Source organism: Podarcis raffonei, chromosome Z (genome assembly GCF_027172205.1).
Source record: "Podarcis raffonei isolate rPodRaf1 chromosome Z, rPodRaf1.pri, whole genome shotgun sequence".
In the NCBI taxonomy this organism is placed as follows: domain Eukaryota; kingdom Metazoa; phylum Chordata; class Lepidosauria; order Squamata; family Lacertidae; genus Podarcis; species Podarcis raffonei.
In genome coordinates this window covers 49,205,015-49,232,460 of record NC_070621.1, presented here as the reverse complement: position 1 = coordinate 49,232,460, position 27,446 = coordinate 49,205,015, and the positions used below count along the sequence as shown (strand labels likewise).

General features: G+C 41.8%; 1 protein-coding gene across 1 annotated transcript in view; it reads right to left on the bottom strand.

Annotated features, from left to right (window-relative positions):
- Nucleotides 1-27,446, bottom strand: part of IL13RA1 (interleukin 13 receptor subunit alpha 1) — a 36,362-nt gene that overhangs the window by 5,316 nt on the left and 3,600 nt on the right. The window contains exons 2-7 of the mRNA XM_053374665.1: nucleotides 26,454-26,611; nucleotides 23,574-23,700; nucleotides 22,018-22,138; nucleotides 15,041-15,216; nucleotides 6,433-6,572; nucleotides 1,184-1,325 (exon numbers count right to left, since the gene is read on the bottom strand). Coding sequence (XP_053230640.1) covers nucleotides 1,184-1,325; nucleotides 6,433-6,572; nucleotides 15,041-15,216; nucleotides 22,018-22,138; nucleotides 23,574-23,700; nucleotides 26,454-26,611 — 864 coding nt within the window. The remainder of the gene's footprint in view (nucleotides 1-1,183; nucleotides 1,326-6,432; nucleotides 6,573-15,040; nucleotides 15,217-22,017; nucleotides 22,139-23,573; nucleotides 23,701-26,453; nucleotides 26,612-27,446) is intronic.

Genomic DNA, 27,446 nt, shown 5'->3' with positions numbered 1-27,446 from the left:
AATGAATCTGGAACTATCTTCCTTTCAAAAAACAGAGGGAATGTTGGAGAAAATAGTAATTTCCTAAAACTCATCATTTTGCTGGTTCCATTTTCTTTTGAGTTTATGACCTAGCTAAAATGAAAAGAATTGTGCCTGCCTACCTTTTATGGCAAGTCCTAGGCTCTGTGGTTTAACCCACAGCGGCACCCGTGTCCCCCCTTTTTTTTTTTTTTTTGCCAATCAGAAGGTCGGCGGTTTGAATCCCCATCATGGGGTGAGCTCCCGTTGCTCGGTCCCTTCTCCTGCCAACCTAGCAGTTCAAAAGCACGTCCAAGTGCAAGTAGATAAATAGGTACCACTCTGTCGGGAAGGTAAAAGGCGTTTCCATGCGCTGCTCTGGTTTGCCAGAAGCGGCTTAGTCATGCTGGCCACATGACCCGGAAGCTGTACGCCAGCTCCCTCAGCCAGTAAAACGAGATGAGCGCTGCAACCCCAGAGTTGGTCACGACTGGACCTAATGGTCAGGGGTCCCTTTACTTTTACCTTTTATGGTACACTGTACGTAGTGAATGTTTGTTCCAGCACATTTGTATATGGTTCTTTACAGCCTCCTCCTTATTTTTGAGGCTGTCCCTATACACATTTGTATTTCACTTGTATTTTCTTTTGGGTTTCTGGGAGGGATAGCTCCAGCCTAGAAACCCTTTTAAATTTATCCAGCAGACCTTCCCTGCTCCAGGTTCTCTTTACTCAACATGCAAGGGGTTGCTGGTGCCAGCACGGGACCAACTAAGAGGCAGTGTGTGGTACAGCCGCGGGGGGGGGGAGAGTATGCAAGTGAGGAGGCGCTGGGAAGGTTGCACACAGTGCCTCATCTGAAAGCGGTCTACTGTTTGAGATACCCTGGGTTAAGACATTAGCAATTTCAGGGAATTTCAGGGGTACAGGCACAACAATTTTAATTAAAGGGCTTCCAAAGACAGCTTTGCCAGATGTCAGCAAATGAAGTTGTACCGGAGGAAAGAAACTTGGGTCTTTGCCAAGTAGTGGGATGCACTGTGAAGCACTGACCTTCTACCAGATTAGAATTTATTTGTAACCTGTAAATATAAAATCTGTGCAGAGATTTAGTTGTTTTGATTTGGTTCATACAGTCAGCTCAGCAGTTCATTACCAAGAGTCTTACAAAGTTTCTCCTCACCTACTTCTACTGCCTCGCTCCACTCGCTCCAGGGATCATGTGCGCGCTCACAGTTGGTCTTAGAAGTCCTGGCTCTCACCCGGAAAGTGTAGTATTGTTTACTCTTGAGAGTGAGTGTTACATTGTTACGTGACCTGTAAATCTTCAAAGAACAACAAAAAATTGTTTGTATAATCTATTGGTGACATTGTTTATTTTATTTTAATGAAAAATAAACTCACAACATACCGTAATACAAAAATGAAAACCAACAGTCTAACACATCTAACCCACTAAATGAGTTGATGTGCTGTAGATTTAAAACAGACAAGAGCTTTGAAGAATTGCTTTTGATTGAAACGGATTTCACATATGATACTTCTGACAGGACTGCTTTAAAATATAAAACAGGAATTCTCTGTTTGCCTATGTGGCAAACATGTCAGATTCCTGCCCAGGAAGTTGAACAAAATCATATCCACAGAGAGGCAGCTTGAAAATGAGTCTTTGCAAGCTTAATAATAATAATAATAATAATAATTTTTTATTTATACCCCGCCCTCCCCAGCCAAGGCCGGGCTCAGAGCGGCTTACAAACAATAATAAAAACAAGATGAATTATTACAACTTAAAAACAAAATTAAAATACAACATTAAAATATTACAACATTAAAATAAAATGTAGCCTCAACGCAGGAGGAGAAGGAAAGAAAAAAGAAAGAGAGGGAGGGAATCACATTGGCTCCAAGCCAAAGGCCAGGCAGAACAACTCTGTCTTACAGGCCCTGCGGAAAGAAATCAGATCCTGCAAGGCCCTGGTCTCATGAGGCAGAGCGTTCCACCAGGCCAGAGCCAGAGTTTAAAAGGCCCTGGCTCTGGTTGAGGCCAATCTAACTTCCTTAGGGCCCGGGACCACTAGGGTGTTGCTATTTATGGACCTTGAGGCTCTCCGTGGGGCATACCGGGAGAGGCGGTCCCGTAGGTACGAGGGTCCTAGGCCGTGAAGGGCTTTCAAGGTCAAAAGCAGCACCTTAAGTCTGACCCTGTACTCCACCGGGAGCCAGTGCAGCTTGAAAAGCACTGGGTGAATATGCTCCCATGGCAGAGACCCCGTGAGGAGCCTCGCTGCAGCATTCTGCACCCGCTGGAGTTTCTGGGACAGCTTCAAGGGCAGCCCCGCACTTATGGAGCACTGGCCTTAACTGTGAGTATTCCTTCCACCTGAAAGTGGGAGGGCATCCTGCAAATTGTTAATTGGCCCTCTGGTCTCTGGGAGCAGGGGTGTGACTACCACTTTTTCGTTCCAATCCCACCCGTCCAAAGGAAGGAGAGTTGCACATGCCAGATGTGCGTAACCAAAGGTGCATTCTATCTAAAGGAAATGACACAGGTTGGGTGACCACCCTTACTACTTGTGACAAGCAGTGAGATAAGTGTAGAAATCTGCCATTAGAGAAGCTTAAGTAGTTCTCCTGTACCAGATTTCTGTTTGCTGCCTGTTTGTGCCTGCAGCACCATGAGAATGCTTTCCAAGTGGTTTCATAGATTTTGTTGGTAGACTGATTCTGTGAGGCCAGGATTGTATTGATCAAGTGTGGTCTGTAGCCTTAAAGATAGTTGGTCATGTGTTTGAAGGTGGGGGATGAGTGCGCTTTGTTTAGGTGCAAAATGTGTGAGTACCAAATTAATAATAATAATAATAATAATAATAATAATAATAATAATAATAATTTCTTATTTATACCCTGCCCATCTGGCTGGGTTTTTCCAGCCACTCTGGGCAGCTTCCAACAGAATATTAAAATACAATAATCTATTAAACATTAAAAGCGTCCCTAAACAAGGCTGCCTTCAGATGTAGTTTTCTCTTTGACATCTGGTGGGAGGGCATTCTACAGGGCAGGTGCCACTACTGAGAAGCCCCTCTGCCTGGTTCCCTGTAACTTGGCTTCTCGCAGAAGAATTGTACTCAGAAACGTACTGGGAGCCAGTGTAGGTCTTTCAAGCGGTCTCGGCGGCCGCTCCCAGTCACCAGTCTAGCTTACACATTCTGGATTAGTTGTAGTTTCTGGGTCACCTTCAAAGGTAGCCCCACATAGAGCGCATTGCAATAGTCCAAGCAAGAGATAACTAGAGCATGCACCACTCTGGCGAGACAGTCTGCGGGCAGGTAGGGTCTCAGCCTGCGTACCAGATGGAGCTGGTAGACAGCTGCCCTGGACACAGAATTGACCTGCGCCTCCATGGACAGCTGTGAGTCTAGAATGACTCCCAGGCTGTGCACCTGGTCCTTCAGGGGCACAGTTACCCCATTCAGGACCAGGGAGTCCTCCACACCCGCCCGTCTCCTGTCCCCCCAAAACAGTACTTCTGTCTTCAGGATTCAACCTCAATCTGTTAGTTGTCATCCATCCTCCAACTGCCTCCAGACACTCACACAGGACCTTCACTGCCTTCACTGGTTCTGATTTGAAAGAGAGGTAGAACTGTGTATCATCCGCATAGTGATGAACACCCAGCCCAAACCCCATGAAGATCTCTCCCAGTGGCTGCAAGTAGATGTTAAAAGCATGGGGGAGAGGACAGAACCCTGAGGCATCCCACAAGTGAGAGCCCAGGGGTCTGAACACTCATCCCCCACACCATTTTCTGAACATGGCCCAGGAGGAAGGAGTGGAACCACTGTATAACAGTGCCCCCAGCTCCCAGCCCCTCTAGACGGTCCAGAAGGATGTTATGGTCGATGGTGTCAAAAGCCGCTGAGAGATCCAGCAGAACTGGGAAACAGCTCTCACCTTTGTCCCTAGCCTGCCAGAGATCATTGACCAGTGCAACCAAGGCAGTTTCAGTCCCATGATGAGGCCTGAATCCCGATTGGAAGGGATCCAAATGGTCTGCATCCTCCAGGAATGCCTGGAGTTGTTCAGCAACCACTTGCTCAATCAGCTTGCCCAAGAATGGAAGATTTGAGACTGGGCGATAGTTGGCCATATTGGCTGCATCTAAAGATGGTTTTTTAAGAAGCGGTTTGATAACCGCCTCTTTCAACGGGTCTCCCTCACAAAGAGAAGAATTCAACACCCCGTGAAGCCCACCGCCCAGCCCTTCTCAGCTAGCTTTTATAAGCCAGGATGGGCAAGGGTCAAGGAGACAGGTGGTTGGTTTCACTTGTCCAAGCAGCCTGATCACATCCTCGGAGGTAACAGATTGGAACTGATCCCACGCAACTTGACTAGACAGGACTCTAGCACTCTCCCACCCCGGCCCTGCTCCCACTGTGGAGTCTACCTCTTCCTGAATCTGAGCGACTTTATCTGCAAAAAACTTTGCAGGAGATCATGTGGCCTGTACTGGGCCCCAATGTAGCAGGTGGTTCCGCTAAATTGCGAACCACCTGAGTCTCCTGCTGCTGTTTTCTGCAGATGGAATATAGGTGGTGAAGAAAGTCTTCTTCGTTGTCGCTACTGCCACTTGGTAGGCTCGACATTGAGCTCCAACCCGTGTCCGGTCAGCTTCAGAATAAGTCATCCGCCACTGGTGCTCTATCCGTCTCAGTGATTGCTTCATTGCCCTCAGATCCGTGGAAAACCACGGGGCTGTCCAGGCTCCATGCAACTGGAGAGGGCGCATCGGAGACAAATATTATGTATTGGGTAGACAAACTAAGGCCCGGGGCCCGGATCCAGCCCAAACACCTTCTAAATCCGGCCCGCAGACAGTCCAGGAATCAGCGTGTTTTTACTTGAGTAGAATGTGTCCTTTTATTTAAAATGCATCTCTGGGTTATTTGTGGGGGCTGCCTGGTGTTTTTACATGAGTAGAATGTGTGCTTTTATTTAAAATGCATCTCTGGGTTATTTATGGGGCATAGGAATTCGTTCATTCCTCCCCCCCAAAAAAAACAGTCCGGTCCACCACATGGTCTGAGAGACAGTGGACCAGCCCTCTTCAGAAAAAGTATGATGACCCCTGAACTTGTTCATTTGAGCAGTGGCATAGCGTGGGTTGTCAGCACCCGGGGCAAGGCAAGTAATTTGCGCCCCCTAACCCGTGGATTTGCACCCCCTAACCCGTGGATTTGCCCTAACCCCCAGATGTTGCGCCCGGTGCGGCTGGCCCCCCCTGCACCCCCCACGCTACGCCACTGCATTTGAGATAGAAACAAAAACAAGGAATGTTTCTTTCTCAGATACTTTCTGTTCTTGTTTCCATTATTTCATTAGTCTATTATTCCAGTAGACTTAAAATAGATATTATTCCCTCCACTAGTGGAGACAAAAAGTTTAATTTAGACCTTTCCCCAGAAATGATTGGGTAGATTAATACTTCACAAGACATCCCCCCACCCCAATGTAGAATACCGAGCTATTCATGTGAAGCTGACTAAGAAAATGATTAAATGTAGGTTACCAAGGCAAGGCTATTTAAGTCCAAGAACAGCTATAGCGGGTGAACCAGCTGGAGCTGGGCATAGGCACTGCTTGCTAATAAAGCCAACTGATCCTCTAGTCACCGTTTCAAATCAAGGAGAACCCCTAAACCACATTTCTCTTTGCTCAGGGGAAATGCATCTAGCCTACCACTGTCCCCAGACACTGGCCCAGAACTGCCTACCCTCTCTTGACTCAGACAGAATGCAGAGAGGGAACTGTGTGTCATCCAACCAAGTTCTCAAGGTGTAAGTTTTCATGGACCAAAGTCTGCTTCACTAATGCATGAAGTGTGATCTTCAGCTGGTGGTTTGTGCGCACACACACACACGAATGTAGAGGGGGAAATGGAACCAATGTCATGACAAGGAAATTAAAAAAATAGACAGACTTGAAGCTTAGATATTTTAAAATAAACACAGCAACCACTCATAAAGCAGTACTGATGACTACAAATATCCTGGCACTGGATGTATAGGTGTTAATTATTACAGTCATACCTCATGCTGCGAACGCTGCGGGTTACATTCTTTAAGATTATGTCCCACGGCGACCCAGAAGTACCGGAAAGGGTTACTTCCGGGTTTTGCCGCTTGCACATGCACAGACGCGCAAAATGACATCATGCGCATGTGCAGAAGTGCTGAATCGTGAGCCGCACATGTGCAGACGCGGGGTGCATTCTGTTCAGGTTGCGAACGGGGCTCCGGAATGGATCCTGTTCGCAACCAGAGGTACCACTGTATATAATTATATATGTGTGTGTTATAAGAAATCTCTTAGCCTTCAAGGTGCCACCAGTCTGCTATCTAAAGTATGGTAGATACTAGAGCAACTTACTTCTGGGTCCAGTTTGTTATTAATTTCTAGTTGATAGCACATGTCATTCAAGCCCCTTGGTTCAGTCCACTGTAGAATAACTCCTTCATTGCTCCTTTTGGGCTTTACAATCAATGGAGGATCAGGTTTTACTAGAAATTCTGAAGTCGAAAAGAAAACACACACACAATTATATATTTTTAAAATCCAACATTAACTCAATGGTGGCATATTTGTGAGCTGTAAAATAAAACACACTCCAAATATTATCTACGAGGTGTAACCCACCTAGTACCACAGTGAGAGAAGACACAATCTACAAACCATCGGGGTCCATCTAGCTTGATATTTGTCTGAGAGCAGCTCTCCAGGGTTTCAGCCTGGAGTCCTTCCCAGCCTTACCTGGAGAAATAGGTGAGCCCTTTCCCTGCAGGGAGTTCTAATGTAAGTATATCCTCTTCTCATCCAGACTCACCCAAGTCTTGCCTCTTGCATATACCTTATCTCAAGCTCTTTCCTCCTAACTAGGGTGTTTTATTGTGTAACGGTCACACTTTTTGTGCAGATTTTTCCTTTGCAAAAAGGGAGGTGCAACTATTACACAAGGAAAAACATGATGTCGGGGAAAAACCTGTGAGGCATGGCCATTATGGAAACAAGTTTGTTTTGCGTGTTAATCTATCCACTGTACAGTTCAGATCCCAGTCTCTCATGCCTCACTGATGGCAGCTTCTCCCACCCACTTGCCTGACTGCCTGCTCCCGTTGCCTTTGGCCAGTAAGAGAATGCACAGTGAAAATACCCCTGCAACTGTTATGCAGGGAATGCTCTGGGACCATTTTGGGGGCCAGAAAAAGGGGGATGCGACTATTATGTGATGGTGACTTGTTTACTGTGGAAGTATGCCAGCAACTCCCTCAAATCAGAGGCAAGGGAGCCTGCCTTTCTTTGGGATGATTCCCCTGATCCTGGTTATTATTATTTTTTTTAAAAGAAATATTTATTGAAGTTTTACAAAAACATAAATACAAGAACACATAATAAAAGAAAAAAGAAAAAGAAAGATACAACATACAAAAGCAAAGAAAAAATAAGAAAAATTAAAAACAATTCCATTTTTCATAACTTAAAACTCATTTGCTTGTTTCTTTGACCTCCTCACACCTCCCCTTCTTGTATTCCCATTTAAATAATCAAATCAGCAAATCCTTACCCTCTTTCATTTATCTTAACTCTATATCTTAACATTTTATATCTCTATATTTTCATCCATTATCAATTCATTTTTGCATATTCTTATTAACTTTGTTGCTAATACCACTTATTTCCAACCCAACATCATTTTAACATTCACTAATTTTACAATGTTTCTGCAGATAATCTTTAAATTTCTTCCAATCTTCTTCCACCAACTCTTCTCCCAGGTCTCGGATTCTGCCAGTCATTTCCGCCAATTCCATAAAGTCCATCACTTTCATCTGCCACTCTTCCAGGGTGGGTAGATCTTGTGTCTTCCAATACCTTGCAATAAGTATTCTTGCTGCTGTTGTTGCAAACATAAAGAATGTTCTATCCTTCTTTGGCACCAATTGGCCGACTATGCCCAGAGAAAGGCCTCTGGCTTCTTCAGAAAGGTATATTTAAATACCTTTTTCATTTCGTTATAGATCATCTCCCAGAACGCCTTAATCTTTGGGCACGTCCACCAAAGGTGAAAGAATGTACCTTCATTCTCTTTACATTTCCAACATTTATTATCGGGCAGATGATATATTTTTGCAAGCTTGACTGGTGTCATGTACCACCTATATATCATTTTCATAATATTCTCTCTCAAGGCATTACATGTCGTAAATTTCATACCGGTGGTCCACAACTGTTCCCAGTCAGCAAACATAATGTTATGACCAATGTCTTGTGCCCATTTAATCATAGCAGATTTAACCGTTTCATCCTGCGTATTCCATCTTAACAGCAAGTTATAAATTGAAAGTATCTTAGTTTTGGGATCTAACAGTTCTGTTTCCAATTTTGATTTTTCCACCTGGAAGCCATTTTTTTATCCAAGTTATAGGCCTCTCTTATTTGATAATAATGCAGCCAATCTCGCACTTTATCTTTTAATTTCTCAAAACTCTGCAATTTCAATTTGTCTCCATCTTGTCTCCATCTTGTTCCAATATTTCCCAATATTTCGGCCATTTGGCCTCCATATTGAGCTTTTTCTGAGCCTTGGCTTCCATTGGTGACAACCACCTTGGGGTTTTATTTTCCAATAAGTCTTTGTATCTTATCCAGACATTAAACAATGCTTTCCTGACAATATGGTTTTTAAATGCTTTATGTGCTTTAACCTTGTCGTACCACAAATATGCATGCCACCCAAAAACATTGTTGAAACCTTCTAGGTCCAAAATGTCTGTGTTCTCAAGAAGGAGCCAGTCTTTCAGCCAGCAGAATGCTGCTGATTCATAGTAAAGTTTAAAGTCTGGCAGGGCAAATCCACCTCTTTCCTTTGCGTCAGTTAGTATTTTAAATTTTATTCTGGGCTTCTTGCCCTGCCAGACAAATCTAGAAATATCTTTCTGCCACTTCTTGAAACAGTCCATCTTGTCCAGAATTTGCAATGACTGAAACAGAAATAACATTTTTGGCAATACATTCATCTTTATAGCTGCAATTCGACCCAACAAGGAAAGCTTCAAATTTGACCATATTTCCAAATCTTTTTTCACTTCTGTCCAACATTTCTCATAATTATCTTTAAATAAATTTAAATTCTTAGCAGTCATATTAACCCCCAAGTATTTTACTTTCTTAACTAATGTTAAACCTGTCTCCTTCTGAAACCTCTCTTTCTCAATTGGTGTAAAATTTTTCTCTAAAACTTTGGTTTTTAGCTTATTCAACTTAAATCCTGCCACATGACCAAATTCTTGAATCAATTCTAATACTCTTTTTGTAGTAGATTCTGGCTCCTGTAACGTCAAAACTAGGTCATCTGCAAAAGCTTTCAATTTATATTGTTTGGCTCCGACCTGAATACCTTTAATCAGACGGTCCCTTCTAATCATATTTAGGAGAACCTGCAGGACCGAAATAAAAAGCAATGGGGAAATTGGGCAGCCTTGTCGTGTCCCTTTCTCTATCTTAAATTCCTCTGTCATCACATTATTGACTATTAACTTAGCCTTTTGTTCTGAGTAAATTGCACTTATACCATTTTTAAACCCTTGACCCACCCCCATTCCCTGAAGATTTTTCTTCATAAATTTCCAAGAAATATTGTCAAAGGCTTTTTCCGCGTCTATAAAAATTAAAACTGCTTTGGTATTAATGTTCACTTGCAACTTCTCCAAAATGTTAATTATATTCCTCGTGTTGTCAGACAAGTGTCTACCTGGGAGAAAGCCAGCTTGGTCCTTATGTATCTCTTCAACTAGTACCTTTTTTAATCTATTAGCCAAAATATCAGCAAAAATTTTGTAATCCACATTGAGCAGGGATATGGGGCGGTAGTTCCTAAATTGTGTCTTTTCAGACTCAGTTTTCGGTATAAGTGTAATGTAAGCTTCCTTCCACGACTCTGGCGCCTTTTCCCCCTCCAAAATTTCATTACAAACCTCCTTTAGTGGCTGAATTAACCAATCTTTCAAAGATCTATAGTATTTTGAGGTTAAGCCATCCGGCCCTGGAGATTTACCCAACTGCATATTCTGAATGGCACCTTCTACCTCCTGTTCTGTAATTTTGTGGTTCAGCATTATCTTGTTTTCTTGAGAGATTTTTTGTAATCCGTTTGTTTTTAAAAACTGGTCTATGTCAGTCTCTTTCTGTGGCCCTTGTGTATATAGTTGTTTAAAATATCTCTGGAAGCACTTTCTAATCTCCAATGGATTCTGTATGTTCTTTCCTTCCACATCCAAATTTATGATAGTGTTTAATTTTTGTCTTTTTTTCATCTGCCAGGCTAACAATTTCCCGCATTTGTTAGCCGATTCAAATGTCTCATCTGTTTAATTTTCCATTCTACTTCCTGGTTTATCATTTTCATATATTGTACTTGATGTAACTTTATTTCTCTCAGAATCTCTTGCGACTTTGGTTTCGCTCTTAATTTCTTCTCTCCTTCTTTTATTTTATTTTTTATTTCTTTTATTTTTTCCAAGATTTTATCTTTTTTCTCGTTTACGATTCTCTTCTTTATTGCATTCTGTTGGATCAGAAACCCTCTCATGACCGCTTTACTTGCATCCGAGATTACTCTTTTTTCAACCGTGGTATTCAAATTTACCTCAAAATAGTCTCTCAAGATTTTTTTGGGCCTTCATGGTAAACTCTTGATCTCTAAACAAGGTGTCATTCATCCTCCATCTGAAGGAACCGATTGGTGTTAGTTTCATCTCCATCTTCACAGCATTATGGTCGGAGCAAGTTTTTGGGCAAATTTCCAGTTTTCGAATCTTAGGTGCCAGTCCTCTAGTTATCCATATTTGGTCAATTCTTGTCCATGTCATTTTGGCTTCAGAGAAGAATGTTCCCTCTCTTCCTAAGGGGTTCTTAGTTCTCCAAATGTCAATCAAGTCCATATTGTCAGTCAAGTTAAAAAAAGTTTTTGGTAGTCTGCCATCTTTAGTTACAACCTGTCTCTGCGACTTGTCCATATTTGTAGATACCACTCCATTCATATCTCCCATCATAATAATATTGTAATCCATTAAGTCCAACAATGTCTCATGCAATTTCCTAAAAAATTCAGATTTCCCCTCATTTGGTGCATAAACTCCTACTATCCAATCCAATCCAAGTTTATTACGGCAAAAGCCAGTGACACTAAACACCACAAGATCAAACAAAAAGAAATCAACAACAACATCAGAAAAGAAAGAAAAAGGATTACACAAGGGAACTTCGCAGTGTACCATTCAACAGAAGAGATTTACGCTTCCTGATTACTAAAGTGCAAAATTTGGCCACCTCATATGATATTGAGCTTGAGGAATCTTCCAGAAGGTATTTTCGTAGAATTTCGGGGGAGGATTCCAAATAATGTTGTAGGGGTATGAATTTTGATAAAAGCGGCAAAATAAGTTGAACTCGCTCTTCATTATAAAATTCGCAAAATAGAAGGATGTGTGTGACAGATTCTACCTTATTAGACATACAGGGGCAGAGGCGCGCATGCATTGGTACCCACGTGAATTTGCTGTACAGCACTGCTGAGGGCATTGTCTCAAAGCGGGCTCTAGAGAAAGCCCATCTATAAGCTTCGTTAGTGATGTTAGTTAAGTAAGGGGCAGTTGCAAAATTAGGCCAAGCTTTTAAACATCTATACGTCTCCGGGAGTAGGGCGTCTTCTTGTTGTAATTCGACATCGTAAAGTCTCTGAGTGATAATTGCTTTTGCCTTATTCAGAGTTCCAATAAAAAGGTTTTCAGGGTTTAGGCCAATTTGTTTGATCTTATTAGTTATTTGCATAAGCCAAGGAGGATAGGGAACTGCGGCCAGGAAGCAAGGTAACAGTCCCTTAGGATTGTAATGGATTTTCAGCCAGAGGGATATTGCTTGCTCCCAGACTTTTAATTCCACTCTGGGCAGTCCTGCCTCTTGCCTTAAGACTGCATTAGGTGTACACTTTGGGGTAGCAAATAATGATCTTAAGAATTTTGATTGTACTGTTTCAAGGGTCTTAAGGTTGGCAGAGGGGCTAATTTGAGAGCCATACAGGAGTTGGGCTAAAGATTTAACTCCTACTATCAAAAATTTTTCTCCTTGTGCTTGAATTTCAATTGCCACAAATCTTCCTTGTTCATCTTTAAAAACAAATTTCGGTGATAGGCTCTCTTTGGCATAGATAACAACTCCTCTCTTTTTAACCTTATCCGATGAAATAAACTCTTGGCCCAATCTTTTATTAATCAGTACTTTCCTGTGTAGCCTTATCACATGTGTTTCCTGTAAGCAAATTAAGTCCAATTGTTCCTTTTTCAATAAATGAAAGACTTTCTTCCTCTTCTCCGGGGAGTTAAATCCATGAATGTTCCAACTTAATAATTGCAGAGACATGGTGTAGTTATTCTACTTTCCTCCAACTGCTCCCAAAAGTTCTTCTTTTTCTGGCGGTGGTATCACTTTTTCTAGTTTATCCAATCCTGAGGGTGGTGGTACTATGTCTAGTACTCCTGATTTTAAAGCTCTCAGCTCTTCTAGAACTTCTTTTTGCAGGTCTTCTTCGTGGTCTTTCAAAAATTTTCCCTTGTCTTCCACTGATCTTATTTTGAACTTTTTCCCTTTAAAGGTAAAAGATAGTCCCTGGGGGAATTCCCACCTAAAAACAATTCTATTTCTTCTCAATAGGGCCACCAGATCTCCGTAGTTGGTTCTAAGATCCAACAGATGTTTCGGAATGTCCTTAAAAATCTCCACTCTTGAATCGTTTATTTCCAAAGTCTTCTGGAAGTGTGCACTCAGTATTTTGTCTCTCTCTTCTTTCGTCCGGAGGGTAACCAAACAGTCTCTCACCCTGTTCTTTCTCCCTCCTCTTCCAAGCCTAAACACACTTACTATCTTAAAGTCTCGCTCCACCTCCAAGTTCCAAAATTTTTCAAATTCCTGTGTCAGGTAGTCACTTAGATTGTCTTTTTCAAGTTCCGGTACTGCCCTGATCCTCAGATTGGTCTGTTTCTCCCTCAGTTCAATCATAGACAGAAGTGACTGATGGTCCCCAATCTGTTTACGCATCGGCTTTATTTCTTCCTCTACAGCCACTGCTTTTTCTTTTGCTTCCTCCGCTATTTTTCGATTAGAGGCAGATTCTTGCAGTAATTTTTCAATAGATTCTGTATTGGAATTCACCTTCTGTCCCAAATTATTAATGCTAGCAGTATTCTGATCTATTTTAGTTGATTGTTCAGTAACTTGTTTACTTAGGCCTTCCAATTTTTCATAAATTTTGTTTAATACTGAAGTGAAATCCCCTTCTGAAGCCATTCCTTTTGGCCCAGCTTGTGCAAGATCTTCCCCCTGCGTCACAGGAGGGCCGGGAACAGATGATCTATGTTGCTGGGATACTGCACTGGGCTGCTGCACTCTAACCTTGCCCGATCTTGTTGTCCTGTCAGTCATCACACTTTTGTCTATGAATCAAGGTCGGTCCCACGGTCAAATCCTATCGTGGAAAATCCCCAGAGTTAAGAATGGAAAAATCTCCCAGCTGGGTGTGCAGTTTCAAAATTCCTCTAGGGGGACACTGTAGCAGTCATTCAAGTTACAATAAAGAGTCTTTTCCAACTTTCCAAAGTCCCCTTCAAGAAAAACAAGCAACAGTTTCAAATCCAGAGAAGACCTTTAACAAGTATCTCCTTTGCAGAGTTCGCCTTTAAAAAATTACATTGTCTATAAGTAGTGCAACTCTCAATACAACAATTCAAATGAACTTGGCAGTCCGTTCCCAGGAGTTAGATGATGGTCTCTTTTTTCCCCCCTTTGTAAGTAAGAAAGTCACTTTTCCCTCTTCACCCCCCTCTCCTGCAGCCTGGGGGGGGGAGTTCTTTACTTTGATGTTCGGATTTAGAACTTTTAAAACACCGTTCTCCAGGTCTTAGCTTAAAAAAGTCTTTGCTTTGATCTGTGTACAGAAACGGAAGGTGGACTTCCTGTTTACACCTTCCCGCTTCAGTGCCAAATTAATCCCTTTTTTCTCCTTTTAGTCCCAATTTCTTAAGCTTCACCTGCTCATGGGTAGTTGTTTAGCAGCCGAATTGTCACAGGAAAAAGGTCAGCGCTCTCCAGCAACAGCTGTGTGGCTTCACCCCACGGAAAGAGCGATCGACTCTCAGCACCGCGCCAACTCCCGTTGCGCTCCGGAACCTCTTGCGGGGTCCCTTCGCTAATCCGGGGGGTGCTAAAGGTGCCCGCCGAGTCCTACGGTCACAGGCTTCTCCTGCCTGTGATTTTCGCGAGGGTCTCCGCTTCGCCGTAGCGGACAGACCCGATTTCCGCAGAGCTTCCCCCTCCAAACTAGAAGGAGACCGCCATTGCCGTTGGCGCCGCCTCCGGAAGTCCTGATCCTGGTTATTTTTTCCCCAAAAGCTCTGGTTGCCCGTTCAGTATTTTGACATTTATACCCCACCTTTCTTCCATGGGACTCAAGGTGGCATACACTGGCTTCCTAAGTAGTCTCAGCCTGGCCAGAACCAAACCTGCTTAGCTTCAGCAAGGCTGCTGCATTGTGCTGCCTTTGGGCCATGTTCTGGGAGTTAAGGCATAGTAAATTAGGGTCTGGAAGAAACATCATCCAGGAGCTCTATTGCTTATACTTTCAGTTGTTTTGCAGGCTCAGTGTGAGTTAATGGCAATGACTTATTGATAGCCTGAGCCCAATGCAACTAAGAAATGATATCCTCCACTAAATTCCATCAGAACGTAAAGATAAGGAAAATTCTTCTCAATCTACTAGTTGGAATTCCCGGTGGAGAATGGCCACCACAGCATCATTCAGAAGCCTTTTAAATGGGAAAACGAGGCTATTTTACATATGCCAGCAGACCATTAGAATCTGCAACACCATTTCCAATCCCAAGCCTTTTCACATGAAGCAGACCTATAGCCAAGCAGCTTGTAAACTTACCATATACTTCTGGTAATTTATTCATTATACACACAGGCTGAATGTCTCTGGAATTGCCCTGGATAGAAATGCTGAGTCCTGGAGGCCAATAAAGGTTTGTGTCGAAAGTGCATCGAAAGTCATCACCTTTTTTAGTGTAATGTGTGCATGGCCCTCCTCTATCCTGATCAATATACCTTGGGGGCAAAAGAGGAAGCAACATCAGCACACTTAAAAGTCAGGATGGTAGCAGGTCAACATGTTTGCACTCCTATACTATTAAGGCAGCAGAAAACAAGGATGAAGTGCAGTGCTGCTTTGTGGTAGCCTTAGATTTTGGATTGTTATTGGTGCCACCTAGTCCTCTCCCCCACCTTTATATTCAAGGTAAATGGAAGCTGTAAAATAGCCACTGTATCCAGTCACTCTCCATCTACTTGAAAAGGGAAACTCCATTTTTCCCCTGGCCATTATTACTCCCCCCCCCCCCGCATTATTATTAGCTTAAGGAGCTACTGGGTAAAATTCCATGGTCAGAAATACTCAAAGAGAAGGGAGTCCAAAGTAGTTAGGAGTTTTTTTAAGGTGAAAAATTGAAGGCTCAAATGCAGACAATTCCAACAAGAAAGAAAAGATGTCTGGTGCGGCTGCATGAGGAGCTTACAGTTGAGTTGAGACAGGGGAAATCAAGAAGGAAGAGTATACAGAGTAGCCAACAGTTACAGGGGAGCAGTTAAGTTGCAGAAAGAAGGCTTGCAAGAGGTTAAAAATAATTAATAAATGTTTCTTCCACTATGTTTGAAGCAAGAGGAAGAAAAAGAAAGCAGTAGGTCCTCTGCATAGAGAAGATGGAAAAATGCTGATATCAAAACAAGTGACCTTAGGAAGCAAAGCGGCAGACTTCCAGAGCAGCACGTTCAGTGACCGGGTGAGGGACTGCACTCCTGGCAACTCAAGGCAGACCAAAACCGGAGAGAGACAATGGGGAATGAGAGGCGTAAGTTACCCCGACCTCAGGTGGGGATCCTGAGGGCTGAGCCCAAAGGGGTTTCCCCAAGTTTCCGCTCCTTTGTTATTTAAAACATTTACCAGTGGAGATGGCATGGGGGAAAACCTCAGCGCAAACAGGCAGAACCACTCTCCGACGCTAGCACCTCAAAACCCGGCGAGTCAGCGCTGAACTCTCCATTAATTTAAAACTGACAACGAAGAAGGCCCCCCCCAATTTAATATGCAAACAAAACAACTTGTCTCTGGATATCGAGAAAATATTTAGAATAAGAGTGAACAAGTCAAAAAGCAGGAAAAGACCATGGGATTGTCTAGTATTTTTGAACTCGAGGCCACACAGAGTAAAATATTGCTAAAGGGCACAGCAAACCCCTTGTATATAGATGGGAAACATATTGAGATCATGAAAGAAGTCCCAATCCATCTGTTAAAAAGGAGAGACAATTATAGATTTACATCGGCGCTTAAGAAAAATAAAATATTATTCAAATGGGAATTCCCTCAGGGACTCACCTTTACATATAAAGAGAGGAAAAGAACTTTCAGATCGGTGGAAGAAACCAGAATCCTCTGGAAGAAGTACTGGCAAGAGTTAGGAGGAGAGAAGCTTCAAGAGTGAGAAAATAAAAACAAGATAAGACTAAGACTTTTAATTACGATTTATATTTTCTGTTTTCCTTTTTCCTTTTCCTTTTCTTTCTATCACCACTTGATTACTTAAGTAAGACTTGACAAATTAAAAAAATTGTATGGCATTTAAATGTATCTCCTGGAAACTGAATGGGCTGAACAGTAAACTAAAAAGGAACAAAGAAGAATGTATATTAAAGAGGGGGGAAATGGGATATTATATGTTTACAAGAGGCCCATATATCTAATAAGCATATAAGGGTTTCAAAAAATAAAAATTTGGGTCTAGAGTATATAGCATCAGTTACGGAGAAAAAGAGGGGAGTGGTCATCTACGTAAAACCAGTCCTAAACCCACAACTGTTATTTCAAGATGAAGAAGGCAGAGTCCTAAGGGTAGAGATACAAATAAATGAAGAAAAAATAATTTTGGTGGGGATTTATGCCCCAAACAATAACAAATTAGAATTCTATAGAAACTTAGAAGAGAGACTCTGGGACTATGCCAGTGAAAATATAATAATTATGGGGGACTTAAATGGAGTTGCATCCATCAAAATGGATAGAAAGGACAGAGATAAACTATCTAACTCAGGTAGATTACCATTCTCCTTCCAAATGACAGAAAAGTTCAATCTTTATGATACTTGGAGAATTAAACATCCTAACGTAAAATATATCAGACATTTTTCTGAAGTTAAAAAGTCAGGTGGGAGAATTGATGTGATCTGGACTTCAAAAAAATTGACACTGAGCTTGGAGAAAGCAGAAATTTTGAATAGATCCCTGTCAGACCACAACGCAGTAATGATACAAAGGAAATTTAAAAAACGTACAAGGGGAGGTGGAGGATGAATGATGAATTATGGAGAGATGATCAAAGGGTAATTAAAGCCAAAGAAATGCTGAAAGAATTCTTTGAAATAAATGAAAAACAAGTCACAGATAGGAAAATAATCTGGGATGCAAGCAAAGCCTATATGAGAGGCTTTGGAATACAACAAATGGGGAGGATTAGGAAGAGTAAAGAGAGTAATATCATGGAAATAAATAAACAGATTAGAGAAAATGTAAAAGAGTTGGTAAAAAACCCTAAAAATGAGAAAATACTCCAAAACATAAAAATTTTACAATCCCATATATTCAATTTAATAAATAAAGAAGTGGAAAACAAAATCAAATGGACTGACAAAGATAATTTGAATCGGCCAATAAACCTGGCAAGATACTGGCCTGGTTAACAAAGGAAAGACAAGTGGAAAGAGTTGTAAATAAAATAACAGACCAGGGAAAAGAAATTATCGACCCGGACCAAATTAAAGAAAAATTTATGAATTATTACAAAAAACTATATGAACTAGAACACAAAGATGAGAATAAAGTTAAAAAATACCTGATAGAAAACAAGTTGCCAGAGATTGAGGAGGCTGAACATAGCCTACTAAATTCAAATATAGAAACAGATGAAATTAAAAAAGTGATAAGGAAAATGAAAGTTGGAAAATCGCCAGGTCTGGATGGGATTTCAATAATATATTATAAAAAATTAGAAGAACTAGTTATCCCTAAGCCTAAAAAAATCATGAATGAGATACTGGAGAAAGGGAAAACCCCAGAATCCTGGCATGAAGCACTAATAACACTCTTACCAAAACAAGGTACGGATCTGAACCTTATTAAGAATTTTAGACCAATTTCACTACTAAACATGGATTATAAAATATTTACAGGTATCCTGGCTAACAGGTTGAAAAATTTCTTAAATGGGGTAATAGGAAATGATCAAGCCGGCTTTTTGCTGGGGAAGCAAATAAGAAATAATACAAGGATAATTATTGACTTACTGGAATATACAGAAATGAAACCAAGCAAAAAGGTAGCAATGCTACTGGCAGATGGGAGAAGGCTTTCAGCAGTGTGTCATGGAACTTCTTAATTAAAACTTTTGAGAGCTTGAGAACAGGAAACAACATCATGAATGGAATTAGGGCAATCTATGACAACCAGAAAACCAAAATAATTATAAATAATGAAATCACTGAAGAATTTAATATAGAAAGAGGGACTAGACAAGGTTGTCCCTTGTCCCCACTCTTATTTATCACAACGTCAGAGACTCTCTTAATAGCAATAAGGAAAGATCAGGAAATAAGGGGCATTAATTTAGGTAGCCGATATTACAAGGTGAAGGCATTTGCTGATGATGTGATTATTACTACTGAAAACCCAAATGAAGGCATACAAAAAGCACTAGTCAAAATGAATGAATTTGGCGAGGTTTCGGGATTTAAACTGAATAAAGATAAATCTAAATTATTAACAAAAAATATGGGAGAGAAGGAACAAGAAGACCTAGAAAGAATAACAGGTCTAAAGACCACAAACAAAGTAAACTATCTGGGGGTATGGACTACAAATAAAAACACTAATTTATTTAAAGACAATTACATCAAAAAATGGAAGGAAATTAAAGGAAATTTAGAAAATTGCAGTCAATTGAAGCCGTTATTATGGGGCAGAATATCAATGATTAAAATAACAGTACTTCCCAAAATCCTCTTTCTCTTTCAGACAATTCCAATAATTATTGGGACAAAATGTTTTAAAGATTGGCAGAGGGACCTGGCCAGTTTTATTTGGGCAAAAAAGCAAGAATGAATTTTAAATTGTTGACGGAACTCAGAGAAAGAGGAGGTTTTGCAGTCCCGGACCTCAGAATGTACTTTGAGGCCGCATGTTGGACTTGGTTGAAAGACTGGATGTTGCTTAGGAATACCGATGTCCACCTAGTGAGGAAGGCCTTATTTGAAGTTTGGGAGAGGAATAAATCCAAAGTTATAACAAAAACCCCTTGGTGGATATCACCTATAGAGTCAACTGCCATTCATAAGAATAACATGAACAATAACTGGCCAACTTACAGAGACTTGGTGGATGAGATAAATTATTGTCCCAAACTGAAAAGGTTTGAAGAACTCAAACAACTAGGGGTAAATTGGCTAGAATAATACCAGCTTAGGGCGACCTTTGAAAAAGATAAGATGTTAAAAAGGTTTGATAATAAAGCATAGATCTTAGAGGAGATTTTACAGAACAACCAAAAGACTCTCTCCAAAATGTACAAGCTGTTACAGAATGCTCAAATAGAAAAAGAGGAAAAGGGAAAGGCCATAATAAGATAGGAGCAGGACTTAGGTTATGTAATTGAATATAAAGAGTGGAAAAAACTGTGGACAAAAAAATATTAATTTTACAGTATATTATTTAATAAGAGAAAACTACCTGAAAATGCACCATAGATAGTATTTAACACCGGAGAGATTGGCTAAAATGAACAAATCGCTTAGTAATAAGTGCTGGAGATGCACAAAGCAGAACCTTTACCATATGTGGTGGACATGTCCATAGATCAAAAAGTTCTGGGACATGATCCAGGAAGAAATAAAAAAGTTACTAAGAACTTCACATAGCAAAAGACCAGAAACATACCTCTTGGGAATATTGAATAGTGATATTTCCAGAGAAAATACTAAATTCTTTCTGTACACGACATCAGCAGCGAGAATCCTAGTGGCTAAGTACTGGAAAGGGTAACCAGGTACTGACCAAAGAGGAATGGTTATGTAAATTATGTGAATATTTGGAACTGGCCAAATTGACGGATATAATAAGACTAAAGCCAATGAATACAGTCAAGAAGGAACAGAAGTGCTTGAATGATTATTTAGAAAGACAAGGTTCTAATGTAAAAATTTGGCTGTGTCTAGAATGACCCTTGTGAATGGAAAAGGGGAAACACACACACACACACACACACACACACACACACACACACACACACATATATAGAGTGCACATTAATGATTCCGTGTCATCCCAGAAAAAGTGACAAGTGGGGTGCAGTGGGGTTCTGCCCTGGGCCTGTTATTCAATGCCTTTATAAATGAATTGGGCAAAGGAATGGAGGTGATGCTCATCCAATTTACAGACATCAAACTCGGAGGGGTAGCTAATGCCTCAGAAGACAGAATCAGGATTCAAGATGACCTTAACACATTGAAGAACTGGGCCCATACCAACAAAATGAATTTCAATATGGACAAATGTAAGGTTTTGCACTTAGATAGGAAGAACTAAATGTACAAATATAAGTTGGGGGACCCCTGGCTTGCCAGTTGTACATGTGAGAAGGATCTAGGGGGTCTTGGTAGACCACAAACTTAACATGAGTCAACAGTGTGATGCAGCAGCAAAAAAAGCTAATGACATTCTAGGCTGCATCCACAGAAATATAGTGTCCAGGTCAAGGGAAGTAATAGTACCACTTTATTCTGTCTTGGGACGCGGGTGGCGCTGTGGGTTAAACCACAGAGCCTAGGACTCGCTGATCAGAAGGTCGGTGGTTCGAATCCCCGCGACAGGCTGAGCTCCTGTTGCTCAGTCCCTGCTCCTGCCAACCTAGCAGTTTGAAAGCACGTCAGCGTGCAAGTAGATAAATAGGTACCGCTCCGGCGGGAAGGTAAACGGCGTTTCCATGCGCTGCTCTGGTTCGCCAAAAGCGGCTTAGTCATGCTGGCCACATGACCTGGAAGCAGTACGCCGGTTCCTTTGGCCAATAAAGCGAGATGAGCGCCGCAACCCCAGAGTCAGTTACGACTGGACCTAATGGTCTGGCATCCCTTTACCTTTATTCTGCCTTAGACCACAGTTGGAATACTGTGCCTAATTCTGGGTGCCACAATTTAAGATGGATGTTGGCAAGCTGGAGTGTGTGCAGAGGAGGGCAACCAAGATGATTAAGGGTGTGGAAACCAAGCCCTTGAGGAACGGTTGAGAGAGCTGGGTATGTTTAGCCTGGAAAAGAGGAAACTGAGAGGAGACATGAGAGCCATCTTCAAATATCTTGAGAGTTGTCACATGGAAGATGGAGCAAGCTTATTTTCTCCTGCTCTGGAGGATAATACTTAAAGCAATGGACTCAAACCAAGTTACAACAAAAGAGAAGGAAGAACTTTCCGACAGTATGAGCTGCTCAACAATGGAACAGACTACCTTGAAAGGTGGTGGACACCCCTTAATTTGAGGTTTAAGCAGAGGTTGGATAGCCATCTGTCATGGATGCTTTTGTTGAGATTCCAGCATTGTAGGGGGTTGTGTTAGATGACCCTTGGCGTCCCTTCAAACTCTACAATTTTATGATTTTATGATTCAAAACAGTTTTCATCATGTTTCCCAAAGGGATTTCCAAACTGAGGAATGTTTGATTAAAATCCCTCACAGCTCTGCGCTGAAAGAGAGAGGGCCGAGTTCCCAAATTCCCTACACAATGGAAATAAAAGAAAAAATTAAGTACAAACCAGTAATTCAATTTGTAGGTTGTGTTAGGACTTGCATTCTCTCCACGCTGCCATGAGCACATCATGTACTTCATATTGTACCACATACATAGGATTTTAGTGGCTCCTGTACCTGCAGTACCTAGGAAGCAAAAGCATCAGAAGCAGGATTGGTTGCATCAAGTACCTGGCTTTAACTAAGCATTCCTCCTTCTTCAGTGAGCTTCTGAAACTGTGGCCCTAACTTGCCTGCAAAGCAGTACTGCTGGAGCCCAGAAATTGGGTTTCAAGCACAGCAAGACTCAAAGGCTTTGAACTAGCAAAATTCTGCAATTCCTAATTTAGGCTAGGTCATGCAAATTAAACCCACCTGAAAACATTTACTTTGTGTACTTCATTCTATAGTAATGATTGGTGCTTGAAGGCTTAATTTAGGGGTGGGGCAGGAAATTATCAGATATATGGAATGTAAAGGTTCGACCATCCCCAGCCCTTTCTTGCAGCAGAGAATTCACCAAGTACCATCCATGTATTTCAGAGCATTTTGTCAATTCTGAAAACGTGTTGGAATGTTTTAGTCTTAACCATCACACCCATGCCAACCCCTTGGGCCCCCAGGATGACTGCTGACTGAAATGGAGATCAAAATGGGGCAACGGAGAAACAAAAGGGAAGCATCAGCATGCCAGGGAAAACTCCTATGTTTGCAGAACTTTGCAAAAAGCCCATGAGGTTTGAGCACAAAGCACTTTCCTGCTCATACTTCCCAGCAACTGATATTCCTATGTGACGTAATACACAGCCATCATGACAAGTAACCACTGAGAGCCTTAATTTTCCATTCATTTGTCTAAGCCCTTTTAAATGCATCTAAGTTGGTGGCTACAACTGCATCTAGTAGTAGCAAGTTCCATAGTTTACCTAGGTGCTGTATGAACAGTACTTCCTTTTCCCTGTCCTCAATCTCCCACCATGCATTTTAATTGAATAATCCCAGATTGTTCTATTGAGAAAGGGAGGAACACGCCCCATTCTACATTTTCTCCATACCATGCATGTAACCTGCAGTTTATCTGCAGCGCTGCCAACCAGAAGGGGTTTAAAGAGTGCTATCAAACAGTGTCCAATATCTGCACGTCTAATGACCATGATACTTCTGTGGCTGGTCGAGAATGAGCAAACTCATGCTGAGAATGAAAAGGCCTAAGGCAATGTCTCTCAACTTCATGGCCTCCAGATGTATTGGACTACATTTCCCACAGTCTGTTTAATAGCCTGAGTGGTTTAAGCTGATGGGAGTTGTAGAATGAAACATCTGGAGGCCACCGGGTTGGGGAGGACTGGACTTAGGGAAATGTAGCACTGGGTGCACAACTTAGGCAGGGGATCTCAAGAAGCTTTCTGGTTTGGAGTACAAATATGGATTTGTTAAGCTGATACAGATATTTGTGCAATTTTTGATAAATAAATGTCTAATACAAATCTGAAGAGACAATGCATGTACTTTTGTAAACCAAGAACTTCTTTAATAAAAATTATTTTTTTAAATCTATAGAATGCAGTGTCTGAAAACTTACCATTTTGACAAAGAGTGATTTTAACATAATCTCCATCACCCTGTCCTTCACATGAAGTGGCGACTCCAAAAATGACTTTTTTACCCAGAGGTATGAACACTGTCCGGAAATTTTGAACATTCCATTCCTATGTTTGGAAGGAGGGGAAATCATATATACATGTATTAAAAACTACTAATCTCAAACAAAGTAATTTTTAAACCCGATTCCATAGGATAAAAATCATAAGGCTTCTACTGGTAAAACACTCTATGAGTACAACTATACTTGTAGCAGTTTCCTTGGAAGCCAAAGGCTGCATTTCTAAACACACTCACCTGGGAGAAAGCAAAGTAACTTAAGTCACTGAGGCTTACTTTTGTGGAGGCATACACAAGATTACATATATTTCTGGTCTCAATTATTCTGCTTGTTTTTCTTTATGTTCACTTTAATTAAATTACATTCCTATATTTACCCTCGTTTATTATTTTGTATTTGTATTTTTTATCTGTCTCCATTGCTTTCTCTCTATGCTCCTGACAGTCCATTTGTGGAACACTCATCTATTAACCCTTTACTCCCTTGTGCTATTTATGATCTCTTTTTCAAAATCATCATAATACTTTCCTACTCTTGCTAATTATTGCATTCTCTTTTACTCTGTCTTCTTGCTAGCACACAATATTCCCCTTTCCCTCACTGTCTTCTTAGATTTTGAGCCTGTGGGAAAGGCCTTGGAATTTTTAATTTCTGTACAGCACCCGTTAGGCTGAATGTGTTTAAGTAGCAGCAGGAATTGTGGTACTCCCCTCGTGTGCTTTTCCTGCTATCACTAGTCTTTTCTAGTTTAGTTTTCCACATCTCACTTGAAATGCACACAATCCAATCACAGAAATCACTCCAAAGAGTTAAATGTCCGTGAAGTTATACAGAAGCCTTTCCATAACTGTGATGGCAATGGTACACTGCAGGAGTCACACAAATGCAACTCCTATCAGTATGGTCAATGGTCAGGAATGATACCAGTTGCAGTCCACAACAATTGGAGGGCACCATGCAGGATACTCCTGATTTAGATGATTTTGCTATCTTTGTTATTGGACTGCCTAATTTTACCATTTGTTTTAGGCCGTGTTTTGGAAGTCATCTTGAGTTCAAGCCATGGAAAAGCTGGGCATACTACTTGATCACACTTGACTTGCATGTGCAAATGACACACCAGAGCTCTCTAACCCCACAGGCAGAACGCTGGCATTACTTGCAAGATAGCATGTTGCAGAGAAGTCAGTGACACCAGATATGGGGAACCTCTGGCCTGTAGGCCAATCTGGCCCACCAGTCTTCCCTATTTGATTTGCAAAGCCATTTTGAGCAAGCCACACGCACCTGCTATCTATGATGTCAGGATGTGTGGCAGTTAAGGCTTGGCTGAAAAGGGCTTTGCAGGCACTGATAACATAGTCTCCTCAAGGTCCTTTGTGTGGTGATCCCCAGGTGCCCAAGAACCAGCTGATCATTACATGTTTTGCAACCCCTGTGGTGTACTGGAAGCACTGAACACTGGGCTTGCAAAGCACTTTGAACTAGGATTGCCATATCTTGAAGAACAAAAAAGAGGACAGCCTGAACTGCTGCCAGCCCAAGCCAGGGAAAGAGGCATGTGGGAGGGCCACAGAGCCTGTGCACCTCTTTCCCTGGATTGGGCTGGCAGCAGCCATGGTGTGCAGAGCAGCTTGAGCTAGCCTGAGGCCAAGAAGCCCGAGGAGCCTGAGCCAAAACCCCCAGACATTTCCTTTAAAATGTAAAGCTCCGCTCGGATGGGCATGTTGGTCCCTCAAAAGAGGGCATGTCCAGATTTCCCAGATGTAGGACAACCCTATTAGAACACCTCTAATGTCCAACAGCCAAATGATTGTCAGGTGTTTGAGAAGAGCTGCACATGGACTGAGCCAGCCCTTTGAATTATCTCCTCTCAAAGGCCAACTTTCACAGGTGGCAACCACCCATCCATGGGGGTAGGAGGGATAAAGATCTTGCTCAGCAGGCCAAAAAACCTTCCCCACCCCTAGCTGACACACTCAACTGCTAGTTGCCAAGTTTGGTGAGAGAGGGAGAAAGAAAGGAGAGCTGGAGTATCAAAAGGTGCAAAAACATTCAGCAGCAATCTAACACCTGGAAATAAATTCCACTCAGTAGGTCTTACTTCTGAGCAGACATGTATAAAAATGTGTTGTTAGTGGCCCATCGCTTTCTAAGATACCCCTTCTCAGAGGCACAGTACTGTGTAGTATTTGGTAAATGAGAATGGTATAGGACTCAGTGTGATGCATCTAGGTGCCCTGGGGAAATAAAATGTGTTGGACCGTTAAATCTTTATTTTTGTGTCCCTTGAAGACTCTCCTGTGTTACCCCCTGCTCGTATTGGTGTTTTCCCTGCTTCAAGATTGCCAAGTGTTGAAAAAGATCATGCCACTTGTGTGTTTATGCATATTTGTGTATGTGTGTGTGTGTGTGCGCGTGCGCGCACACACACACACACACACACACACACACACACACACAAATGCATGTGAGAACACCACTCAGGACATCATGCCAGTTTAACTTTCCATGGTTACAAGAGGAAACACCACCCATGCTAACCTATAAAGACTATATTTAATGCAGCTTAAGAGGCTGATTGACCCTCTTCTCCTTATATACCACCCCTTGGCAGAGCTTTAGTGTCACGCTACCATCAATTCAAACAGATCAGATTTCTAGATTCCACAAGTCTTGTCTGAAATCACTGATTTGCTTCTCAATTCCCAAAGCCCTACTTTTCATCACAATTCTTGTATGTGTAATAATTCAGCAGGGCAATTTCTGACTTGGAATCAGAAGACCCTGAAAGCTTACCTTTTGGCCCCATTCTCCACTGGTGGTTATAGCAGTTACATACCGTAGATTGCAGTCATCTTCTATTTTTACAGGAGCCCATGTCACATTCAGCTGGCAGTTATTTTCATTGATAGTATATGTGATGTTAGTTGGGCGAGGCAGATCCAACACGACTCCTATGAAAAAAAGGAAGGGAAATGGGGGAACCATCACTTTCTATTCTTTTAAGTTGTTGACTTTCAGGACGAATCCAAGCAGCAACTGGAAATGCAGCTAGGTGCACACCCACTGCCACAGAGTTTCAGCCCTTGAGGTCTAAGGAATGCCTTTGGGTGACAGTTTAAGGAGCACCACAATATAGGCAGTTGTCAAAGGCTTGCCATCCCTTGGAATTCCATCCCATGCACTGTGCTCAGCTTATTGTGCATGTATGTCATGCACATAGGGCATTATCTGAGAGGCATCATTATCCCCACAGCTCAATACTGCACACCCTGTAACTGCCAACAGCTCCCCCAGGCTTTAGATAGGACTCTCTCCCAGCCCTACCTGTAGATGCTGGGAACTGCTTAGGGAGGTTTTTAATGTCTGATGTTTTATTGTGCTTTTAATTCTGTTGAGAGCTGCCCAGATGGGCGGGGTACTACTACTGGACCTTGGGTCCTCTATATGCAAAGCATGTGCTCTGCCAATGCCCTATAGCTATAGTCTGAAAAAGGAAAACAATAGCCAGAAACTTGTCAGTACAGCAAGGACACATCTGATAGGGGAGTCTCAGGCATGGAGAAAAGTGGGTCAAAAGACTGAGAGCTGGTGTGTTATATCACAAAAGTTAAGAACAAGATAGCACAGGATGACTAAGTAGTGATAATATACCTGCCCCTCTACCAGATTCCTGGAATCAATGAATGCTGCCAAGCTCCTCCACCAATGTCCTTCACTATTTTCAAGTTGCACCAAGCTCTTTGAACGTATCACAAAGAAATATCAGCTTCTCCTTCCAGATGTATG